We start from the raw sequence: 25,877 nt of genomic DNA on the forward strand, positions 1-25,877 counted from the left end.
TCCAAGGTTACTATCGTTGTCAGTGCAGTCTAGGCACTACAATGTAGGATGAAGGTCAATGACCTTCTCCACTCTGCTAATGTAAGTGCCACCATCTGATACCTCACAATCGCTCTGGTACTGCAACCACTTCCCACCAAGGCTTGAGCTCCAGTATTCTCACTATTATCTGTAGCATCTTCTCTCAGGTGGTGTCACACGCGATGCCCGTCTGTGTTGCTTACTCAGGGCACCTGTAACAAAAATACAAACAGTGACACTCACTTTAATCTACTTTCCTTCCCACCTGTCTCTCATCCCAGGAAGGAAACAGTCCTCGATAAGGCAGAAAGATTGAAGAGTTGTCTGACATTCAGTTCCTCCAGCCTCATGTAAAGAGGATCCTCACTTTACTGCCCCAGGCAGCTAACTGAACGTGGCCAAGATTGATATCAGAGGTTGCTCTTGACTGACTGTACTGGGACACCTCCCCCACCCCGACTGAAGGCGTATCCCTCTTTGACTTGCCGATGGGCTGCCATGACAACATTGTTAGCTTGCTGTCTGTGCTAAACAGGAAGGTAATACAGCCTGGTATCTCTGACTGAGCAGCAAGATCCAAAAACACAGGTCAGGCATGCTGCGAGTATCCGTGTAGTTTAAAAGTGCTAATAGCGCACGCAAACAGCCACGTTCAGAATTCTCACCGTCCAGTTTGCTGAAGGCAGGTAGAATGATAGGAAGCCACGCATTAATGAGGTGAGATGTGCAGTTAATAAGGGCGTTTAGAATAGGCAGCTCATCACTGCCTGGCAAGAATAGTGCCTCGATGCCCAAATCCTGGTTAAAGGATGCAGTGTGTCGTTCCTGACATCCTGATGTAGATAGATCTCACTAGATTTCTCATGCAATTCTGCCACATTTCTTACCATTGCCCCTGTCACAGCCACGTCCTGTGAAAGAGTAAAACCCTGTTCTTTTTCTGATCCATGCTTACTTTGCTTTTTTCAGTCATGAGTCCTTCACTTGTCCTCAACAGGTCAAGCTAGAGGAAACCTTTACCCAGCTTTCAGTTCCAGTTTTGTCCAACGACACTGGCTGGAGCATGTGGAGATTGTGCAGGCTTGGCCTTAGCTATGATCCATTAACCAGTCAATGCACTGACTGTTGTACAAAAGCTGGGTCTGTGTACATCCACTCACCTTTGTGCCAAATGCAATGAAATCCAGTCAAAACTGCAGCTGAAAAACAGCAGTTATGTCTGTTTTGTTGTGATCAGATGACTTCATTTTTGCTCAAAAGTTGTTCCTTATGACAGAAGCTTGTTCTCCCACTTTATTAAAGATGTGTGAGATCCAATCATCTCGCTTTTCAAATGCAACTATCGGCAAAGGACAAATTCTGAAAATGAAGGAGACAAATATTTTTGCCTTGAAAAGTTACAAATTCATAAATCTCTGGCCCCCTCGGATCCTGACATTCATTCAACAGATGGGAGTTATTTATAACCTGTGTATCCACTGAACCTAGAGTTTGTCACTTACATATATATCTAGTATAGCCTGAACCTTTATACAGCTGTGCTAATGATGCATATGGCCAGTAACCCATTTAAATTGTACATTAAAGACCATTTAGGTTACTAACCAACCAGTTGAAACTGATGCGGAGGCTCACTAAAATCGTATGGGAATATAATTAATGAATGATTGCAATGTGACCAGGAGGTTACTCAGATCAAATAGGTGCCATTAAATCAGATTGTCTGAACTTCGAGGTCAATTGTATATTCTATATTCCAAGGTTTTGCTTGCTCATCAGTGGTAATGTGGGATTGTTTCAACATAACTCTCTATCTGGAAATGTTGATCTGTACAAGAAGACTTCTATTTGCATATTTCTGATTTCTGATTTTTGTGGATATCATTCCACAATAGGAGAGACTGCACATGGTCTACCTGTCTCACTGGATGAGAGAGCACATTTGTACATTACTCATGTTACAGTGAACTGTGTGGCTGGTGAGAGGAGCAGATTTTAAAAAGCATAATATGTTGCTTTTCACGGTAGATGCCATCACTTAAACATCATTACAAGTCACTAAAATGTCTCTGTTGCATGAATGGAACTTAAACCAGGCCATTTCTTTTATAATGAACCCTGGTCTAGATGCGATGACATAGCAAGCGTTTCACACTGGGAATAGTAATCTAAATCGAGATGTAATTCCCCTACAGGAACTGATGAGTGCAAGTAATTTTACTATTTATTGTTCAGTTCCTATTGGTTTCCCATCCCAGTGGATCTTTCACTTGTGAAATCATCCTCAGATCCATAAAGTGTTTCTATTCAACATGTGGCATTATTAAACAATAAAAACATGTAGCACAGAACAGGCTCTTCGGCCCACCAATACTGTGCTGACATGCAATGACTTTTTAAACTAGAAACATTTTGACTCTACAAGTGGATAAAGTGATAAAGAAGGCAAACGACATGCTTGCCTTCATCGGTCAGGGCATAGGATATAGAAATTGGCAAGTCATGTTGCAGCTGTCTGGAACTTTAGTTTGGCCACGTTTGGAATATTCGGTACAGGTCTGGTTGCCACACTACCAGAAGGATGTGGAAGCTTTGCAGCAGAAACGGTTGACCAGGATATTGCCTGATTTGGAGAATATATCCCTGTATTCCCTGCATATTCATATATCCAAAAGGATGCCTCTTAAGTGTTACTATTGTATCTGCCTCCACCACCTTCAATGGCAGCACATTCCAAGCACTTACCACCCTTTGTGTAAAGTAAAATACTTGCCTCTCACATTGCCTTTAAATTTACCCCTTTTTACCTTAAATCTATGTCCCCTAATAACTGACATTTCTACCCTGGGAAAAAGACTCCAACTACCCATTCTATCCAGGCCCCTCATAATTTTATAAACTTCCATCAGGTCACCCCTCATCCTTCAACATTCAAGTGAAAACAAACCAAGTTTGTCCAGTCTCTCCTCATGGCCAATACTCTCCAAACCAGGCAGTATCCTGGTCAACCATTTCTGCTACAAAGCTTCCACATCCTTCTGGTAGTGTGGCAACCAGACCTGTACCGAATATTCCAAACGTGGCCAAACTAAAGCTCTAGACAGCTGCAACATGACTTGCCAATTTCTATATCCTATGCCCTGATCGATGAAGGCAAGCATGTCATATGCTTTCTTTATCACTTTATCCACTTGTGTTTCAGGGAACTGTGGACCTGTATACACCTAGGTCCCTTCTAAAGGTTCTGCCATTTACTGTATACTTCATTCCTACATTCGATCTCCCAAAATGTATCACCTTGCATTTGTCCAGATTAAACTCCCTGTGCCATTTCTCCATTGAAGTCTCCAGCCTATATATAACCTGCTGTATCCTCTGGCAATCCTCCTCTCTCTCTGCAGCTTCCCTAATCTTTCGGTCATCTGCAAATCAGGCCACCTAGATTCTTTTCATAGAATCCCAACAGTGTGGAAACATGGCATTCAGTCCAGCTGTTCCTTACAGACCCTCTGAAGAGCATCCCACCCAGGCCCATCCCCCATCCCCTGTATTTCCCATGGCTAATCCACATGACCTGCACATTTCTGGACACGATGGACAGTTTAGCACGGCTAATCTACCCAACCTGCACAGCTTTGGACTGTGGAAGAAAAACAGAGCACCCAGAGGAAACCCACGCAGACACAGGGAGAATGTGCAAACTCCACACAGATAGTCGCCCGAGGCTAGAATCGGACCCGTGTCCCTGCTGCTGTGAGGCAGCAGTGCTAACCACTGAGCCACCGTGCTACTCTCCAAATCATTTTCATAGATTACAAACAACAGGGGTCACAGCACTGCTCACTGTGGAACACCACTGGTCACAGATCTTCAATCTGTAAAACACCCTTCCACCACTAAACTCTCTGTCTTCATGACTGAGCAGACTCTGTAGCAGTTGAGACAGCAAAGTATTTAAACTTGGTAAAGGCTCAGTTTAAAAGAGTGGGGCCTGTGGTTTCTGAAGGTTTATAGTCTGCTGTCAGAAAGTTTCTGACATGAAGCTCTGATGTAGGCCATTGTTGTCATTTCCATGATTTCCCAGTGGAAGTGAGAGGAGGCCTTTAGCATATAGAATTATCTCGAGGGCATTTCTGGCACAGCGATAGTGTCCCGCCCTCTGGAGACAGAAGGTCTAGATTCAAGTCTCAGCTACTCCAAAGATGTGTCATAACATCTCTGAAAAAGATGGATGGAAGATAGGTTTAGAGTTATCTAGAAAGAAGAAGATGGACACATTCAGCTTAATGAGCCTTATGTTGATGTTGATCCTTGACATGAGCAGTATTTCTAATTCCATGCGTTTGCCCTGTTTCTCAATGTCTTCAGAGTACCCTCTCCTTTAGCCACTGTCTAGTTAACTCTAGTAGCACCTTCTCAGCTGTGAAACCTTGTGTTGAATGCTTTTCTTGCTCTTTGTCCTCATATTACCCTCATTCTAGATGTTTCTGACACTGGAAATGGCCAGTTTGTATTCATCACACCCCTTCAGAATTTTAAACAACACCTACCAAACCATCCCCTCAACTTGGTCCCTGTTCTAACAAACCACAGAGCATTTTTCCAGTCTTTGGTTTGGTTTTGTGTTTTAATTTCCTCCAACCAGGAAGTGTTACAGTGAACCTGCACTGCCCCTACTTTGCTCTCTCGACATCTTTCCTATAATGTGCGTAGAGTGTTCAATCGGTATCTGGATTCAGCAAAACCTGTAACATTTACATTCCACACTCCTTGATGCAGAAAACAAGATTCCTTATTGTTTGAGCAAATTGCTGCAGATGCTTCAATCTGTACTAAACAAAAATGCTGGAGATCACAGGGGGGTCAGGCAGCATCCATGGAGAGAGAGCAAGCTAACATTTTGAGTCCAGGTGACTCCTCATCAGAGCTGAAGTGAACTGTGGAGGGGACAACATTTATGTAATTAGAGGGAGGGGGTGGGAGGTGGACTTCTTGAGAGAAAGGCTGCTGAGAGTGATAGAGAATGCACTTAATCTGCATTATGTCCTCTCTTCCCTCTCCCCAACTCCAGTGGGACTGTCTGTTCTTTCCAGTCTGGCAGTTAGACGCACCAACTGTTCTAGAAGAAAATGAGGACTGCAGATGCTGGAGAGTCCGAGTTGATAAAGTGTGGTGCTGGAAAAAGCACAGCAGGTCACTCAGCATCCGAGGAGCAGGAGAGTCGACGTTTTGGGCATGATCCTTCATCGGGATGAAGAGTTACACTGGAAACATTGACTGTCTTGCTCCTCGGATACTGCCTGACCTGCTGCACTTTTTCCAGCGCCACATTTTATCAACTCTCATTGTTCTGCCAGTCTCACAGTCCTGTCACTTGAGCTGCACTATCAGCAGCCTCTCTCACCCAGCACTCCACAGCACCAAAACCCCTACTCCCAACTATTGCATAAATACTGCTCCCTCCACTAGTCACGTCAGCTGTGGCGAAGAGTCATTGAGACTCGGAACATTGGCTTGCTATCTCTCTCTCTTTCTGTGGATGGTGCCTAGCCTGCTGTGATCACCAGTGTTTTGTTACCCTTTGTTTGTTTATCCACCGAAGGTGCTGCTTTTAATGCCCTTTGGCTACATGAATAGAGATGTTAACAAAGTTAAGAAGGGATAGAGCCATGAACACATTTGAAGCTGAACAGGAAGCCCAAATACGTCTATGAGCACAGGGGTTATATACAGTCATTTTCACTCTTGTGAGCATTTAAATTCTTTTCACTCATGGGATGTGGGTGTCGCTGATGAGGCCAATATTTATTGTCCATTCCTAATTCACCCTGAGAAAGTTGTGCTGAGCTGCCTCCTAGATCGTACTGTGGCAGGTTATATTAGAAGCAGGAAATACAGACAGTGGGCTTGGTAGTGTATCCACGTTGATCAAAATGGATTCTTAGAACCTGGATGTAGGTTTGCTCGCTGAGCTGGAACATTCATTTCCAGAGGTTTTGTCACCCTATTAGGGAACATCTTCAGTGGGCCTTAGGTGAAACACTGCTGATAATTCCTACTTTCTATTTATAAATAGAAATATAAATAGAAAGCAGGAATTATCAGCAGTGCTTCGCCTAAGGCCCACTGAAGATGTTACCTAGTAGGGTAACGAAACGTCTGGAAATGAACCTTCCAGCTCAGCGAGCAAACCTACATCCAGAATCTCAACCTGAGCTACAAATCTTCTCAAAACTCGCTAAGGATTCTTAGAATGGATGAGGTTATTGCTCCTATTGAGTGACAGCAGCTTCTGTGCAGTGATCACCCTCTCCCTCCCATTCAGCTGGTTCTTCCAAGTACTTCAGGCGAGGACACTTCGCTGTGTAGGCCTCACCCTGTATGCTACAAATGCCCAATGCTTTCAGATACACAGGAATTGGTGTATTTATTTCCCTCAAACAAGAGACCTCAGTCCAGTAGCAGTATTGTAGGATTTGCTCCTGCTCCAGTTCTGTCTCCCTACCTCGTGAATGAGAAAAATCCATGTTTGGTGTGTTTTCCACCACACATTCGGCAGAGTTATACTGCTGCCGTAAGAGTAACTTTGAGGGAATTCACAGCCAGAGATTAACATTTGCCTCATCCTAATCTTTTAATTGATACAATTCCACTAGCTGAGAGAGGCAATTGCATTCCTGCCATTCACTGCACTTTGACTTACAGTAAAATTCCAACTGAATTATCCTCGTGTGTACACAGGGGGGCAACTGCTTCTTCTGCCTCACTTCCTTTTTCACACAAATTGTGATCATAGTTTCTGCATGTTATGTCTGCACATTTAAACAGGATAACGTTTTGTAAAAATGGGTGGTGAACCGGAAGAAAATAGAGGGAATCTGTATTCGGCCTCAGCAGGAATGACCATAAGAAATAGGAACAGGAGTAGGCCATTCGGCCCCTCGAGCCTGTTCCACCATGCAATAGAATCATGGCTGATCCATCTCTCCTCACATCCACCTTCCTGCCCATTCCCTGTAATGCTTAATTCCCTGACTGATCAAAAATCTATCTTAGCCCTATATATACACAAGGATTCTGTCTCCACAGATCTCTGCAGCAAGGAATTCCAAAGACCCTCAACCCTGAGAGAGGAAATTCCTCCTTATCTCAGTCTTAAATTGATGCCTATTTTAATGAGACTGTGCTGTCTGGTCCTTGACTCTCCCATGAGGGGAAACATCCTCCCAACATTTACCCTGTCATGCCCTTTAACAATCCCATGTTTCAATGGGATCACCTGTCTTGTTCTAAACCCCAGTGAGTAGAGTCCTAATCTGTTTAGCCTTTGCTCATAACAATGCTGCTTGAAAGATGGGCATTCAGCACACCATGTTTGTGCCAATTGTCTGGAAGAATTATTCACTTAGGATATTCTGAAGCAATTGCTCCTGGCACATATAGGGTACACACGTCCCAAAGTCATGCACTTTTGGCCTGTGCTTTATGAGTTGATGGACAGGTAACAGCAGACCAGCAGAGCACATCCCAAAGAAAGATCAAGCTAATGTTTACTTAGCAGCACAGCCTCAGGGTCTCCCAAAGTGAGTTTTGAGAAGATTTGTAGCTCAGGTTGAGGTTCTGGATGTAGGTTTGCTCGCTGAGCTGGAAGGTTCATTTCCAGACGTTTTGTCACCCTCTAAGTAACATTTTCAGTGGGCCTCTGGGCGAAGCATTGCTGCTGATTCCTGCTTTCTATTTATATGTTTGGGTTTCTTTGGGTTGGTGATGTCATGTCATGTGGTGATGTCATTTCCTGTTCCAACTCAAAGAAACCCAAACGTAGAATAGAAAGCAGGAATCAGCAGCCTGGAGGCCCACTGAAGATGTTACCTAGTAGGGTGATGAAACATCTGGAAATGAACCTTCCAGCTCAGTGAGCAAACCCTACATCCAGTCTCCCAAAGTATTTACAACCAACTTTTTGTTAAATAGTTACTACCGGAACACGAGAAAACATTGCAGCCAAATTGCCGAAGTGGGCCAAAAGAGCCTACTCTTGCATCTATTTTTTCTGTTACTATACACAAAGCAAATTCCAACAACAAACCCTGTGATATATCAGGTAGGAGCGAGGACATTTCTCCAGTGCTCTGGCCAATGTTTGCCCCACAACCAGTATTACTTCAAAGAAAAAGGACATTTGTTGCTGTACATGGATTGTACTGTTTGTTACTTCATTGATTCGCACAGCTACATTGGAACAGTGAAAGGCATTATATAAATACAAGTTTTTTTTTTCTTTTGATTGTAATTAATTCAGAGTCTATGTTGTAGGAACTGGGTGGAGGAAATCTGAGGAGTTCTAACAGTGCTGGTTTTTCTCCTGATGTCTGGAAGTAATGAGAGCTGATCTTGGCCAAAACAGGCTGGACTGATTATTATTTTACAATTTTATTTTCCATTGCGGTTTCAAAACACAAGTCTACAAGTAAATGAGTAGGGATAAACTTTAATTGTGCGTGGCTAGTTCTGAAACCCTGTGACGGTTTTAGCAGGACAGTGGTCTCTGTGGCATGTTGAAAGTCACAATGGGAACACTTAATTTCAATTCGCTTCCCATTATTCATTTTGACTGTGTATGAGAAAAATAAATTGGCTCCTAATTGGCATAGGTCTTGAATAATTTTTAAATTACTGTTAGGCGCACTGTACCTCAGCCATTTGGCAAGGCCACCTTGTGTCTTAAAACCATCAAGTGAATTGCAAGCCAGCTACTATAAATTATGGGCCTTGCAGCAAATCCTAACTTGCCATGGTAAGGTTCTTGCTTTTCTTTCTTCAAAGTGCCGCCCTCCCTCCTCACACCCCCACGCCCCCCATCAACCCCCCACCCCCATTCCAAGTCAAACCAATGCACAGACTGAATGCACCAACTCATGAAACATTTCATCTTTATAAGGCCACTTATAACTTTGCAGCTAACAGAGTCAGAATCCCAGGCTTTCTCTGGTTTGAAGGTTGCTGTGATTTCACAGGTGGAAATTTTGTGATGTGGGCGGGGGGGACGGGGCTGTGGTTTTGGGATTGGAGGGCTCATGGTCCATGACGTCCTGGGATGACTTCAGGCAGCCAGTTCAAAAGAACGAGGTGAGAAATGGCTCCCACGTCCAACGCATCCTTCATGCTCTCAGGACATTTCACAGTTGCTTCACGGTGAGTGATGCACTTTTATAATGTCACGATTTGTAATCTTCCAATGTAGCAGTAAATTTATAAACTCTGCACACTGTCGCTATCAGCAATGTGATGATGAGTCGATGTTCTGTCTTGGTGTTGTTGGTTGAGGGATAAATATTGGACAGGGAGAGCACCCTATTCTTCAATCAGTATCACAGGATCTTCTCCATTTAACTGTGTGTTTTAATGTCTCTGTTTCTGACAAACAGGACCTCCTATAGTGTGGAAATTCCTTCAGATCCATACAGTAGCCTCACTGTAGCATTGTCTTCTGACATGTGGAACTTGGCACTCAGACCCCAAAGTTTTCATTCAGATATGCCCTTGCACTTACGACTTTCACATATCTTCATTTGTTCAACATTTTGTTGTAGCAAAAACAATAATTGATTTCAAATCTGATTGCCTCTTTTGGTTCGAGGTGCATGGGTCAATCCAAAAACTGCAGCACTGGAGGAGCAAATTACTGCAGTTGCTGGAATCTAACTGAAAATGAAAAATGCTGGAGATCACAATGGGTCAGGCAGCATCCGTAGACAAGAGGAGGCTGGAACGTCACAGCAAGCCAGGCAGCATCAGGAGTTGGAGAAGTCAACATTTCGGAGAGCAAGTTAACGCTTCAAGGATGGATGACTATTCATCAAAACTTCACCAGTTCTGATGAAGCATCAGCTAGACTCAAAACATTTAGCTTGCTGTCTCCACGAATGCAGCCTGGCCCACTGTGATCTCCAACATTTATGGTTTTCACTGCAACATTGGTGTTTAGGGTTTATCAGGGATATGCGCAGTTAAATCAGTTTTTCTTCTTTAAAAAGAAAATCATTTCCAAAACACAAGCTTGCTTCTTTGGAAAATGCTGTCACCTCTTGATGTTGACTCAATGGTCTTTTACATCCTTTCCGGCACTGTCAAATGCCTGCAATATAAAAACTGCATTAAAATGTTTGCAAGAGTGAACAGTAAAACAATGGGTAACCTGTTCAATACCATCATATCCACACAGATTTGTGTACTTTATAGGGGGTCTGGAGTATAAGGTTGCCGAGGTTATGCTGCAGCTATAAAAAACTCCAGTTAGATCCACTTGGAATACTATGAGCAGTTCTGGGCATCACAATCTTAGGAAGTATATATTGACCTTGGAGAGAAAACAGTGTAGGTTTACAAGAATGAAACGTGGACTTCAGGGGTCATGTCCTGAGGAGGTATTATTCAAATTATACAAATGTTTTAAGGTTAAGAAAAGATCTAATTGAAGTTTTCAAGATATTAAAAGGAAAAGACACAATTAAGGTAAACTATTTCAATTGGTCAGATATCCTAGAACTAGGGGACATAATCTAAACATTAGGGCCAGACCTTTCAGGAGAGATGTTAGGAAGCATTTTTACACAATAAAGGCAGTAGACGTTTGGAACTCTCTCCCAAAAAGACAGTTGATGCTAGATCTGTGGTAAAAACAATGACTGCAGATGCTGGAAACCAGATTCTGCATTAGTGGTGCTGGAAGAGCACAGCAGTTCAGGCAGCATCCGAGGAGCAGGAAAATTGACGTTTCGGGCAAAAGCCCTTCATGAATACAGGCAGAGTGCCTGCAGGGTGGAGAGATAAATGAGAGGAGGGTGGGGTTGGGGAGAAAGTAGCATAGAGTACAATAGGTGAGTGGGGGTGGGGATGAAGGTGATAGGTCAGGGAGAAGGGTGGGGGAAGGTGGCAAAGAATACAATGGGTGGATAGGGGTGGGATGAAGGTGATAGGTCAGAGAGGAGGGTGGAGTGGATTGGTGGAAAAGAAGATAGGCAAGTCGGACAGGTCATGGTGACAGTGCTGAACTGGAATTTTGGAACTGGGGTGAGGTGGGGGAAGGGGAAATGAGGAAACTGGTGAAGTCCACATTGATGCCCTGGTGCTTTTCCAGCACCACTGTATTCCGGAATGCTAGGTCTGTGGTTAATTTTAAATCTGTGTGTATCGATAATTTTTGTTAAGCAAAGATATTAAGGGATAAGGGCCAAAGGCAGTTACATGGAGTTAGGCCACAGATCATTGAATGGCAGGACAGGTTTAAGGGGCTGAATGGCCTACTCCCCTTCCTATGTCATATAGTACACAAACTGGGCAGAGAAACCAATTTTGCAAAGTTGCTGAAACAAAAGTCTGGGATTCCATCACTCACTCTTATCTCGGGCCAAAATAACTGTTATTGTCTTCAACATCTCAGCGAGGATAAACACAGCCAAGAAAAATGTTAAAACACAATCTAGAGACGTGGTCTCATTAGACCATGTACAGTAGAACCTCAGTGGACATTGCACTTTCACGCCTGGATTATGAGCACAAGGCCATGGAGTGGGGATGGAACCCACAGTCTGCAGGGTCCCAAGGTGAGAGTGCGACCACTGAACAACTAATGCCATATTTACCCACCTAGTCTGCACCAGAAGAAAAGCTCCTGCAGAATTTCTACTCGCTGATCTCTTCATTGCCACCTTTTCCTGATTTTATTTTTACAGTGAGTTGTGCACTGGACATATACAAATGATCATGGTAGAGCCAAGGACACTAAATACAAGTAGGGGATGGATCTAACTGGCACTTTTGTAACTTTAGGAATTAAAGGAGCAGCAGTACGTCATTCAGCTCTTTGAGTCTGTGCTTCTGTTTAATTAGATCAGCCATGCTCTTTACCAACACTCCATTGGGTAAAAACAATGACTGCAGATGCTGGAAACCAGAGTCTAGATTAGAGTGGTGCTGGAAAAGCACAGCAGTTCAGGCAGCATCTTAGGAGCAGTAAAATCGACGTTTCGGGCAAAAGCCCTTCATCAGGAATACAGCTGTATTCCTGATGAAGGACGTTTGCCCGAAACATTGATTTTACTGCTCTTCGGATGCTGCCTGAACTGCTGTGCTTTTCCAGCACCACTCTAATCTAGACCCCACCACTCCATTGGCTTGCACTGGATTACCTATTGACATGGCTGTGTGAGGCAAGGCTGGATTTATTATCAACCAAACAGTACATTTCATAGCAAACAAAACAAACACCAAAGCGAATTCTATTGAGAGTGTTTGTTTAAGGGGGTCTCTACAAATTGTAAGAAACGCAACTCGTGTAATAAGTCAGTTCTCGCCACTCACAGCAGTGCCAACTCCAGACCTGATTGACTGGAGAGTAAAGCAATTCTCTCCATTCTCGTCAGGAACTGGGATGTTTACCCTGGGCATCCTGAACGATTGAAAGCTCATCAATATTAGCCTTCTGAATTCTGTTGGCTGTTGTGGAAGGGAGTTTCACAATTCCACTATCCTTTACGGGAAGAAGCGTTTCCTCATTTTGTTCGTGAGTGGCCTGATGAATATCCAGTCAGTCAAAGCCTCTGTTTATTTGTGTTAATTTATAAAATGTGAGCATGGCTGGCAGAGCCAGCATTTGTTGCCATCCTTATCCAACCGAGTCGCTGGCTACGCCATTTTGGAGGGCAGTTAAGAGTCGACCACATTGCTGTGGGTCTGGAGTCATGTGTAAGTCAGACCAGGTGACAATGTCACATTTCCTCCCTTAAAAAGTCACAAGTTGGTTTTTACAACAGTCCGTTAGTTTCATGCACCATCCCTGGCTACATATGCTCACAATTATCTGTGGGGATCTGTTGGTTGAATTCCAGCAAGTGTATCATGTGCTTCACTGGGGCAGCACGGTGGCTCAGTGGTTAGCACTGCTGCCTCTCAGCACCAGGGACCTGGGTTTGATTCCAGCCTCAGGTGACTGTCTGTGTGGAGGTTGCATATTCTCCCCCTGTCTACGTGGGTTTCTGCCTGGTGCTCTGGTTTCTTTCATGTGCAAGTTAGGTGGATTGGCCATGCTAAATTACCCATAGTCTTCAGAGATGTATATTTTGTGTGTGTTAGCCAGGGGAAATGCAGGGATAGGGTAGGGGGATGGGTTTGGGTGGAATGCTCTTCAGAGAGTTGGTGTGGACTTGTTGGGCTGAATGGACTGTTTGTACACGTGGGATTCTATTCTGTTCTGTTGTTCACATGCAATACGTGATTGTAAAATAAGATGGGAGAGCATCGGAGGCTGAGGGGTGACCTTATAGAGGTTTATAAAGTCACGAGTGGCATGGACAGGGTAAATAAATAAAGTCTTTTCCCTGGGATGGGGTTGTGGGGGGAGTCCAGAACTAGAGGACATTGGTTTAGTGTGAGAGGGGAACAATATAAAAGAGACCTACGGGCAACTTCTTCACGCTGAGGGTGGTGCGTGTATGGAATGAGCTGCCAGAGGAAGTGGTGGAGGCTGGTACAATTGCAACATTTAAAAGGCATCTGGATGGGTATATGAATACAAAGGGTTTGGAGGAATATGGGCCAGGTACAGGCAAATGGGACTAGATTGGGTTGGGATATCTGGTCGGCACAGATGTGTTGGACCAAAGAGTCAGTTTCAATGCTGTACATCCCTATGACTCAAAGTGTTGAGTAAGTCTGCTCCAAGAAGGAATCCCAGCCTTGCACATCCCAAGTGGATTTTGATTTCTGTGGAAGGAGCTGAGAGTACAATGTCAAGGATTCGAGTTGAGTTCTCTATGGGTTTTGCCAAATAATCACAGGAAATTGAAACGCATCTAGCTCAGATCTTCAATAACCATTGAACTTTGTTGTTAGTGAATCAAACATTACAGCATGGTGGTTGCAGCTGTGGGCTGCATATCACACCCCATAGCTCTGCTGGGTTTGGAGAGCATTGTGCTTTTTCAATCATCCATTCAGTGGGACGGAATTCAGATTTCTCTGAGGCCTCTCGTGAAGTTTTGTTCAGCAAATAAATGGCTCATTTTGTAGTAATTGAAGAACGTGGTCGATGCTGAGCAAAGGTTTTATGTGGAGGTGAAGATGGTAGCCCAGAAACCAATCTCTGATGTATGCTGTTCATTAAAGGCCCATTGTCAGAACGGGTGGAGGACTTGTTCAAATTTAGAAAGATGGGAACTACGTGACCTGAGTGGATATTGGCAATCTTTTCACCCTTCCTCAACAGTGGGTTGGCATTATTTGTATGTAGCAGATGCTGTGGGCATGTGTGCCAAGCAGTCAGCACTATTTGATGGGAGGTATATATCATTCCCAACTTGATTTCAGTCATTATGCAGGCAAGGCCTGAAACACTTAGATGCTGAGAATGAGTTCTTGCATCATTAACTGAAAATGTGTTCGTTTTCGGTTGGTGTCCTATTTAAGGGCACAGCCCATCTTCTGTCTCTGCAGAATTACAAAATCACATTTACTGAGACAGAACCCTCCAAGTGCCTGGTGGTCAGGGTCAATTACAGCACTGTATGGTGGCCTGGGCAAATTGTTTTAAAGCTGAGAAATACAACTGCGGGATAAAGGCTTCAAGTTTAAAAAGCCTGAGGGAGACCACAATTCGACCCATGGCTCCTTTAAGAGTCATTTGACGTTTTGTGAGTAGTGCTGTGTTTTTTTTGTTTCAACTCAATGAAACTGTTGGTTTCTTTAACACTCTCGAGTAACTTGGAATTTAACAAGAGGAGGCAAATCAAAAGAATAAAGTGAGCATTTAGTACAGATAAAGGGCTAGTCATGTCGAATAAAGGAAAGTCAGAGACCACAAAAAGAATCAGCTGCAAGGAAATGAAGCCGGAAGATGGAAGGATAAATAAGTCCAGTGTTGATCAGAAGTTGGCAAGCATAACTACCTCAGTGGAGACCAGCAACTTTAGAAACAGATTCGATTTCCCAGTTATTAACTGAGAGAATTATGTCACCAGCTTTTTACCTTTTAAACAAAAAAAATGTAATTCTTTTCAAACCAAATTCCTATCCACTTAATGCTGTGCATCATTAATCCTATGCTTCAAACCTAAAAATCTTAACAGAGTACTGATCTTTGTGTGATCGATAGTCACAGGTGAGGTGCTGATATGTGTTTCATCGATAGTCACAGGTGAGGTGCTGGAAGACTGGAGGTTGGCTAACGTGGTGCCACTGCTTAAGAAGGGTGGTAAGGGCAAGTCAAGGAACTACAGACCAGTGAGCCTGACGTCGGTGGTGGGCAAGTTGTTGGAGGGAATCCTGAGGGACAGGATTTACATGTATTATTTTAGATTTAGATTAGATTTCCTGCAGTTAGGGATAGTCTTCATGGCTTTATGCTTGGGAAATCATGTCTCATGAACTTGATTGAGTTTTTGAAGAAATAACAGAGGATTGATGAGGGCAGAGCGGTGGACGTGATCTATGTGGACTTCAGAAAGGTCTTCGACAAGGTTCCCATGGGAGACTGGTTAGCGAGATTAGGTGTCATGGAATACAGGGAGAACTAGCCATTTGGATACAGAACTGGCTCAAACATAGAAGGTGTGGAGGGTTGTTTTTCAGACTGGAGGCCTGTGACCAGAGGAATGCCACAAGGATCGGTGTTGGGTCCTCTACTTTTTGTCATTTATATAAATAATTTGAATGTGAACGTTGGAGGTATACTTAGTAATTTTGCAGATGACACTAAAATTGGAGGTGTAATGCATAGCGAAGAAGGTTACCTCAGATTACAACGGGATCTCAATCAGATGAGCTAATGGGCTGAGGAGTGGTAGATGGAGTTTAATTTTGATAAATGCGAGGTGCTGCATTGTGGGAAAGCAAATTTTAGCAGGACTTATCCACTTAATGGGAAGGTCCTAGGGAATGTTGCTGAACAAAGAGATCTTGGAGTGCAGGTTCATAGCTCCTTGAAAATTAGAGTCGCAGGTAGATAGGATAGTGAAGAATGTGTTTGGTATGCTTTCTTTATTGGTCAGAGCATTGAGTACAGGAGTTGGGAGGTCATGTTGCGGCTGTACAAGACATTGGTTAGGCCACTTTTGGAATATCGCATGCAGTTCTGGTCTCCTTCCTATCAGAAAGATGTTGTGAAACTTGAAAGGGTTCAGAAAAGACTTACAAAGGTGTTGCCAGGGTTGGAGGATTTGAGCTGTAGGAAGAAGTTGAACAGGCTGGGGCTGTTTTCCCTGGAGTGTCGGAGACTGAGGGGTGACCTTATAGAGGTTTACAAAATCATAAGGGACATGGATAGGATAAATAGACAAAGTCTTTTCCCTGGGGTCAGGGAGTCCAGAACTAGAGGGCATAGATTTAGGGTGGGAGGGGAAAGATTTAAAAGGGACCTAAGAGGCAACATTTTCACACAGAGGGTGGTACGTGTATGGAATCAGCTGCCAGAGTAAGTGGTGGAATCTGGTACAATTGCAACATTTAAAAGGCATCTGGATGGTATATGCATAGAAAGAGTTTGGAGGGATATGGGCTGGGTGCTGGCAGGTGGGACTAGATTAGGTTGGGATATCTGGTCAGCATGAACAAGTTGGACTGAAGGGTCTGTTTCTATGCTGTATATCTCTATGACTGTATGCTCATTCAACTTTAATTCCCACCTATATTCCCCGTTACGTTGTGGGGTCTTGATTACTCCTTTCCTTCTCCAAAGAACCAAACCAGGATGTTTCACAGTTCTCAGGGTCTCACTGTGATTCCCTTCAGTGTTCCTAGAAAAGAATCGTACAGCACGGAAACAGACACTTTGGTCCAATCAGTCCATGCCAACCGTAATTCCAAACTAAACCAGTCCCACCTACCTGTACTTGGCCCATTTCCCTCCAAAATTTCCAATTCATGTGCTTATCCAAATATCTTTTAAACTTTGTAACTGTGCTCATATCCACTACTTCCTCTGGAAGTTCATTCCACACACGAACCACACTCTGTGTAATACAGATGCCTCCATGTCTTTTTTTAAATCTTCCTCCTCTCACCTTAAAAATGTACCCCCTCATCTTGAACTCCCCCCACCCTAGGAAAAAGCTGTACCATTCACCTTATCTATGCCCCTCATGATTTTATAAACCTCTATGAGGTCACCCCTCAACCTCCTGCGATCCAGTGACAAAAGTCCCTTCCTTTCCAACCTCTCCTTATTATTCCCTAGAGTATCAGATTTCTCTAGTGCTCTCCACTATAATCTTGCCGGGAGAATCCCTGACTCTCATTCAACACCTCATGAGTTTGGGCTCCCCAGTTCATGCTTTGGCCTCAGTGAATTCTTGCGTAGTGCCTTCAACATGGAAACATCCCTGACTTCTCACTGTCCCCTACAGCTGGTTCCTGCAACTTTACACCTCCTGGCAGATTCATTCTCTCTCTCTCTCTCAGCTTCTTAAAGCTGTACCAAGACTGACTGCAGCTGCCTGCTTCTGTGAGAAATCACACTGAAGCCCAAAACCAAAAGCCTCCCTGTAATCCTTGCCCATGGCAACATGGTATGCCCGGGAAGTTTCGGATATAGACTCAAACAATGGACTTTACCTTTGAAACATCCCCTTGATTATGGGACCGACATGAATAATGTGGAACAATGAGAACAACTGCAATCCCATGAGGCTCAATCAGGAAGTGTTATGAGGTCTACCTGTTGTTTTTTGTTATCAAACCTTTAACTTCACAGAAAGATCAAACCTTCTTTGAACTGCCATTATCTTGGTGTGGGAGTAAGGGCTATCAGCTTCTCAAAGCCAGTTTTCTCCAACCTATCTTGCATTTAGTTTGTACTTTTGAAGTTATAGCCCTAAAACATATGAATCATAAAATTAGATATTTCTAAACGCTTTAGTTTTCATCTGACCAAAGTTGAAAGGTCACTTCCCGCTGTTGATTCCTCTGTTCCTACATAGGCTGATGATGGGGCTTCTTCAGCCCTAGGAAGGACAATCAGAGAAAGGTGGACATTATAAAGGTGTAGGATGACAACAAGACAAGGCACAGCCTTCCTTTCATTATAATGGGGAAATGGAGGAATATCTTTGTGGAGTTGGTGGGGGCTTGACCTGTCGTCTGGACAGATTTAGTAAGGCAACACTGTAATTGCATCAGTGTTTTATACCGGTGCTCATCAGTTTAATTTAATACTCGATGGCTTAGCTTTCACTCACTCTGGCGCGCACAGGAAGTATAACTTCTATCTCGCAAGTACCGGTGGGGTTGACAACGTCAGCAACACAGCTCTGCAGCTGTGTGGACAAGAGACCGAGGGTTGAGAAATAGAGAATTCACTTTCAGGACGACAGGACCCTTCGACAAACTCAAGCAGATTCCTACCTACCCACGGCCAGGGAATTCAACAGGATTCAGTGGACAGCAATCTAGAGTCACACGTGAGTTAAAGGCAAGTGTCTGTTACACATTATCTTCCACTGAGTCAGCGGGGGAGCATGCTAGAGGACTGCTTGTGCGTAGTTAAGTGCAGGAACTACTTGCTCGTGGTTTTGGACATTAGTGTGGTTTCATTTTGGGTTCCTGTCGTTTTGGAATTTGTCACCACTTTCCTTGTTGGTGAAGTGTGTATCCCATGTTTTTAGTAACATTTAACGTTTGCTCCATCTAAACATCTAGTGCTGTGAGATGAGGCAGGCAAGATCTCTAATATCGAGGCCTCTCCATCCTGTTTGCACCACAGCCAGGGTCAGATTGAGACGAGTTCACTTCCTTTTAGCTTAACATTGCTGGATGCAAAGAGCTGTTGGCCGTTATCTGCTGATTGCAAGAATAAAAAGACATTTTCTGTTCTGGTTCAGTGAGTAAATCACCACGTGCTCTGGTGGTGGGCTCGGCAGGCCCAGAAGTTTCCGGATTTGGATTTTGGGCCTTTGCTAATTTAGCTTGTCTCCATTGCAGTGATGCCTCAATTAACAACTTAAAATAAACAGGTAAAATAAAAATATTCATAACAGATTAAATAAAATTCCAGAGCACTATGCAGTGATCCTGCGTAGGGGAGTTTAGATAGTTTAGATATCGGGAGAATTATTAAAACACACCTTTTCAGAGAGGGGCTGCAGAGGTGAGATTCTGAAGGGCTGCTGGCCCCTTGGGACTCATACAGACAGCAAGAGTCCCTGTGTTCAGCAGATAAAGGTGGGCACAAAATGCTGATGAGTCAACCTGTACCAGAAACCGAGGTCAATGAGATTATTGCGTGTGAGAAAAGGGAAGCAGTGTGGCACTGTGCTGTGCCTAAAAGGACAAGGAAATTCAGTTGAGGTAAATCTGCAAGGGCCCCGCGGGATATTTGAGCGTTGTTAAAGCAAATCATCCAGAATCACAGAAGACAAATGGTCAGGTTTTACCTCATACCAAGGGGAGTAATTCAAACCAAGCGAAGAATCAAACCATTGTTAGGAATCAGAGCAAATGCTGGAGAGTTCAGTCTGAGAGCCTGTTGTTCGAAGGAGTCGCAGAAGGACAGGTGTTGGGCTATTAATCCCTTCTCCAGCCCTCTCACTACCCCTTACCAGAGGCCAGAGGAAGCTTTTGTTTTGTAGATCTCCACATTCCAATTCATTAGCATTAGAAACATAGAAGATAGGAATAGGAGTAGGCCGTTTGGCCCTTTGGTACTGCTCCACTATGATCATAGCTGATCATCCAACTTCACAGACTGTTTCCCGTTCAGGTACATCCAACTCCTTCTTGAAGTCATACAACGTTTGGGCAATGGCTGCTTTCTGTGGTGGTGAATTCCACAGGCTCACCACGCCCTTGGTGGGAAATTCCTCCTCATCTCAATCCTAAATGGTTTACTCTGTACTCTTCAGCTGTGACCCCTGGTTTTGGACACCCACATCATCAGAAGTATCCTTCCCTGTCTAGTCAAAGATGGTTTCTTTAGATTAGATTAGATTCCCTACAGTATGGAAACAGGCCCTTTGGCCCAACAAGTCCGCACTGACCCTCCGAAGAGTAACCCACCCAGATCCATTCTCCTACCCTATATCTACCCTGACTAATGCACCTAACACTATGGGCAATTTAGCATGGCCAGTTCAGCTGACCTGCACATCTTTGAATTGTGGAAACCCATGCAGGCACGGGGACAATGTGCAAACTCCATACAGACGAGGCTGGAATTGAACCCGAGTCCCTGGCGCTGTGAGGCAGCAGTACTAACCACTGAGCCACCGTGCCGTGTGGTCCTGTGAGAATTTTACAGGTTTCTGTGAAATTCCACTCCATCCAACCTTTTGTGAACTCCAGCCAATATAATCCCAGACAATTCACATTTCTTCATACATCAGTCCTGCCATCCCAGAATCAGTCTGGGTAAACTGTCGCTCCACTCTCTCTCCAGTATCCTGGGTCGGTGTGGACTTGTTGGGCCAAAGGGCCTGTTTCCATGCTGTAGGGAATCTAATCTAATCTAATCCTTCCTTAAGTTTCCTTGTTTGATTGTTGGTCACCTGACTACCAGTGCTGAGCAAAGGGCTGGGAATTGACGTTATCCAGCTAAAACCCCTGCCAGCCTGGGATGGGCAAGCAATGGGCAAGGTCATTTATGTGCTTGTGGAGGCACCTGGAGCCTCTGTGCCAATCAGGTGACCTGAGTGGAGTAGGATCAATGTGGGCAAAGGTTTGTTCAGACACACACGTGATGCCCAAGGAGGACAGCTTAAAATGTACAACACTGAAACAGACCTATTGCCACAATTGCTGAGTATCGGTACTTATGCTCTAACATGTCTTCTTTTAATCTGCTACATCTCTCTCATCCAGCGGCGTATTTGTCCATTACTATCTCCCTCGTGCACTTATTTAGTTGGCACTTAAATGCATCCCAACTTTGGCTGTCGCTAAAATAGTGAAAGCCACGTGTGAAAGCTGTATTCATGATCTGAGTTGGAAAGGTGTCAATCAGAGTCTGTAATACCTCCGTTCAAAGAGAGGAAAATGCCCAGACACTGCAGTGCTGGAGAGCTCCTATCTAACCTCCTGGAAATCAGACTGCTTTGTCCTGCCCCATTGCCAACAAATTTAGCATGATCTGAGGCTTTAAGAAAAGGAAGTACACTGGGAAACCAGACCAAGGAAATAGATGTCCAACCGATTTTGGAAATTGAGCAGCAGTGAGATAGGATCAGTTGTAACACATACAAAAGGTGTTGGTTTGATGTTTTTCTGTTGTTCATTCACAGATGTAGGCATCACTCTCTTGGCCAGCATTTATTGCCCATCCCTAATTGCCCAGAGGGCAGTTAAGAGTCAACCACATTGCTGTGGGTCTGGAGTCACATGTAGGCCAGACCAGGAAAAGACAGTAGTTTCCTTCCCTAAAGGACATCATTAACTAGCTGGGTTTTCCTGACAATTGATCAGATAAGAAATTCTGTATTTTTATTGAATTCAGATTTCACTATCTGCTGTGTTGGGAATTGAACCCAGGTCCCCAGAACATTACTTGAGTGTCTGGATTAACAGTGACGGCCTAACACTGCTAGGCCGTCACTGAATGTAGGCTCTTGCTAAGTTAGCTAACCTCAGCCAGACGGACGCAAGTGAATACCCAGTGCATTTTGGTGCCACTTTGTTAAGGTTGGTGAAAACAACCGCTAACGTTCTCAGTCCCCAATCCTGCCCTGAAAGTGGGGCAAATGAACAGGGTGGTGGAATGAGGGATGAACTGTCAAAGCACTAGTTTAAGTGGTGAACTGAATGGCCTCTTCCTCTCATTCTTTGATTACGAGCAGGGTAAATGAGTTGGTTTTTTGAATATATCCGTTTTAATTGCAGACAGATAGGTCAGTAAGAAAGTAAGTCAGTAATAGCGCACTGCAGCATCCTTGTTTATCGGCACCAACTCGGGCTTTCTCTTCACTGAAACTGCTCGTGATTTCTCTCTGTTTAATTAACCAGCCTTTTTTACTGCTGACTTTAAATCAAGGGGAAGGGGGAAGCATTTAGATTTGCGCGGTGGTGTAAATGTTAGCTATAACAATATCCTGTGCAGCTTAGAGTGTAGTCTGTGACCTACTTACACACCGCTTTACCCCTGACACCACGATTAAAAGCTGCTTTGAAACCAGTTTTCTCTCCAGGGATTTTGGTCTGTAAGAGTTTTGCAAAGTGCACAAAAGGCTTTGATAAATGGTGAGACACATATGCACACGCACACGTGCCCACACATGCATGCACAGACACAAATGTAATTGCACACACGTGTCTATACAAATGGGCAGATGTACATATGTACAGAGCTATATGTAGGAGAATGAAGAAACATATGAACATAGATACACACACAGGCACATATTTACACACACTGCTACATTACAATTAGTGCAATGGGAATGTAAGTGTTAATGGAATCAACCCCTTAATGTGGAAATAATTACAATTATAAACTGAATTAGAAAAACAGATTAGATTTTCAGCAGTTTCTCCATATTCCACATTAATGTGGTATGGAATTTACATAAATTTAATAAGGTTTTCTTTTAAAACCATCTCCCTGTCTTTTCCACTCGGATTGAACTCCTCAATCTCGTCTTCAATAGCTTTCAATAACCTTTTAATTATTGGCTCCAAAGAATATTCTGGTGAATTAGTTAGAGGCTCCAACAAAAATTGAGATGCAGAGTTTCAGTTTGTGTATGACAGCACTTTGTGATTAATCAGTCCGTCCTTTGATGGGGACTTGCTATGCACAAAATGTCTGCTACATTTCTCTCCGCAGCACCGTCATTCAACATGAAACCTACTGAGACACTTTGCAGTGGCATGATGACTAAATGTAAATCTGTGTGCCACTTTATCTGTCAAATGGTTGTCTTCTCTGCAGACATGGTGCATGTTTGTGAACGTGACCCTTTCGAGCAGTCAGATGTCTTTATGTAGCAGCAAATTGAGGAGCTCTGCTCTCATGAAGAGTCATGTCAACTCGAAACATTAACTTGTTTTCTCTCCATGGATGCTGTCTGACCCGCTGTGCTCTCTAGCATTTGTTATTTTCAGATGCTGTATTATGAGGAAACTGGGTGAAGATCATGACAGAAGCCCTCAGCTCCAGAAAGCACTCTCAGGATTTTCCTTGCACTGCCTGATGCCACCTTCATTACTTTCTTCTTTCATGGACTGGGGTGTCACTGGCAAGATGTTGCCCATCCTAATCACTCTTGAATTGAGTGCCGTACTATCATATGGCTGCTGTGGGGGTCACGTGAGCCCCACAGCTTTTATCCCGAAACGATGTTAATGCGTTTTTGCAACCATCAATAATAGTTTCATGGTCACCATTACTGATATTGGCTTTTAATTCCAGATTTTATAAGCTGAATGCAAATTCCCACAGTGACCATGGTGGGATTTGAGCCCAGGTCCCCAGATGGTTGACCCGGGCCTCTGGATTACTCATCCATTTTTATCACCAGCATGTCACCACTTCCCTATCAACTGCTGTGATGTTTCTGTGCAACCTTTTTAACATCTTCAGTGGAGCTCCATGCATTACTGAGATTCTGGGACAATCCCAGTCCCACTTAGAGGATGATATAGTGAAGATTGGTGCTGTAAAACAGTTCATCATTTACATTACATCATTCTTCAAACACCTAGATAACATAGATTAGAAACAGGCCTTTTGGCCCATTGAATTTTAGCTAGCATTGCACTGTTGTCTAATTTGACTCTCATCCAGCAGGAAGAATATTTCTGCTGATGGGTGAGTCCAGGACCAGAGGACACAGTTTAAAAATAAGTGGTTGGCCATTTAGAACAGAGTTGAGGAGAAACTTCTTCATCCAGAGAGTGATGGGTGTATGGAATGCTCTGCCCCAGAAGGCAGTAATGGCTAAATCTCTGGATACTTTCAAGAAAGAAATGGATAGAGCTCTTAGAAATAGTGGTATCAAGGGTTATGGGGATAAGGCAGGATACTGATTGTGGATAATCAGACATGATCATGATGAATGGTGGTGCTGGCTTGAAGAGCCTAATGGCCTACTCCTGCACTTATTGTCTATCCCTTTAAATTTTCCATGCTCAAGCAACTGTGTAACGTCTTTTTAAATCCATTTGTGGACTTGGTTTAAAAGGTCAAAAATGGCACATTCTAGCCATCCTCTGTTGGCATGTCTCCCCTTTAGTTCTATGTTTGGCGATTATGTTGCGTTTGTGCGTAGTCAATATCATTCTGGACTAGTAGATACATTCTGCCACCTGATGTGGCCATTAACCCCCCACCCCGAGAGGGCCATCTCCCAGCTTGCTGCTTGGATGTTACCTGAAAGAGCAGGCTCAGCTGCTGAAACTCACCCTCCACACTGTCAGCTGCAGAATTGCTACGATTCACAAAGACTTTTCACTCTGAAAAACTCAAGCTTGGGGGGTTGGGAATCTTTGGTAATTCACAGCGATTAGTCTTGCCTCCCATGACCTTCACCCCTGCCAGCTGTGATCTATAAACCTGGTGGCACTCACAATAACAACTGGGATTTGGCATGCCTTTAATTGGTAAAACATCCCAAAAAGAGCACTCTTAATGGGTTCGCCTCGAAACTGTCTGCTGCTCAGTGACCAAAAAACGAATGCATTTTCTGACTCATCTGCGGCAGCGCACCGTGGGGCACTTTTTAGGGATGTGACCAGGGTGCTACATAAATGCAAGTGCCTCAGCGTTGTTGCACTATCTGGCCCAGCCATGGCAGTTCAGTGCGCTTAACTGTTAATAAGTGCTGTGCAGTGGCTGACGAGGCAGACATGCCACTTGGAATCATTGAGTTAAGGTGCTCCTAGCTGTTGTATATAAGCTTCTCCATGTTAGCTCTTAATCCAGGCTGCAGTTTTTAAATCAGAAACGCACCTCCTACTTTCAGGACCTGGTGCTCTTTAGACAGTTACCTCTATGACAGCTCCTTTTTTTCCCTCTTGTTTTAATTTTGTTGCAGAGAATTTTGGGGGGGGGAAAGTGAAAAAAAAAGTGACAACTGCACTGCAAGCTGAGCCCTGGGAGGCCCAAGCAGCTGCTCCTGTCCGTCTGCGGGCACCAGTTGTTGAATCAGACACGCGTAGAGGGAGGGGAGGAGGGGAGAGGGGGGGTTAGGGGTGGGGAGCAACATGACTTCTTTGCAACTGGACTTTCTGCCCAAGATAATGGTTGACAGTTGCAGACTGGTGCCGGACAGAAGGTAAGGAGACACTTGAACGTAGCGAGAATGAGAAGCTTGTGGTCGTTTGTAAATGTTCCCAGCGCCTTTTTTTTTTAACTAGAGCTTGGAGTTTTGTTGGAGAGAAACGTGTGGAGCTGGCTCTGGAGAAATGAAACTGAACGGGGTGGTGAAGATTACAGCTCTGGCGATTGTGCACAAATTTGACACAGCCGTTTTGCAACATTTTGTGTGTTAAAGGGCGTCAGGACTGGGTGTGAAGTGGCTAATGGATGCTAAAAGTGTGTGGCTATACAAGATGGAGAATTATAATTTTCGTGTGTGTTTTGTTTTATTGAAAAGGAAGAATGCAGTGGGTTTTTTTTGTTGGAAAAGGGGGAAGAAATAGAGGTTTCATTGTGTAGAGTCTTCCAGCTGCCTCGTGAAAAGATGCAGCATCTTTATAACACGGAGTGAAAGTGCAGTTTTTGTGTGCCTGGTGAGTGAATGTTCCATAAGATTGCCACTATACAGTCTGCAGGTTGTGGGAGGTATGGAGATGGAAAGTGTGCCGGGTGGAGTTTCTTTAATTCAAGAAAAAAATACTCACGCCTCTCCAAGATTTTATTTTGAGATTGGAGAGCA

General features: G+C 43.9%; 1 protein-coding gene across 8 annotated transcripts in view; it reads left to right on the forward strand.

Annotated features, from left to right (window-relative positions):
* Positions 1 to 25,877, forward strand: part of celf2 (cugbp, Elav-like family member 2) — a 1,014,614-nt gene that overhangs the window by 646,623 nt on the left and 342,114 nt on the right. Inside the window, exon 1 of one of the 8 annotated variants that reach the window (XM_043714097.2) lies at positions 18,318 to 18,473. The exons of 5 other annotated variants lie outside the window; for them this stretch is intronic. Coding sequence is in view for 1 of the 3 variants with exons in the window: in XM_043714087.2 (XP_043570022.2) it covers positions 25,240 to 25,274 (35 nt within the window). In the remaining 2 variants the exon portion in view is untranslated. Of the gene's footprint in view, positions 1 to 18,317; positions 18,485 to 25,217; positions 25,275 to 25,877 lie in introns of those variants that run through there. 2 more of the 8 variants (XM_043714094.2, XM_043714087.2) reach the window with 2 other exon arrangements.

The sequence above is a fragment of the Chiloscyllium plagiosum genome, unplaced genomic scaffold (assembly GCF_037043375.1).
Source record: "Chiloscyllium plagiosum isolate Xiang-an unplaced genomic scaffold, Cpla_swu_hap1 HiC_scaffold_23, whole genome shotgun sequence".
Lineage (NCBI taxonomy): Eukaryota > Metazoa > Chordata > Chondrichthyes > Orectolobiformes > Hemiscylliidae > Chiloscyllium > Chiloscyllium plagiosum.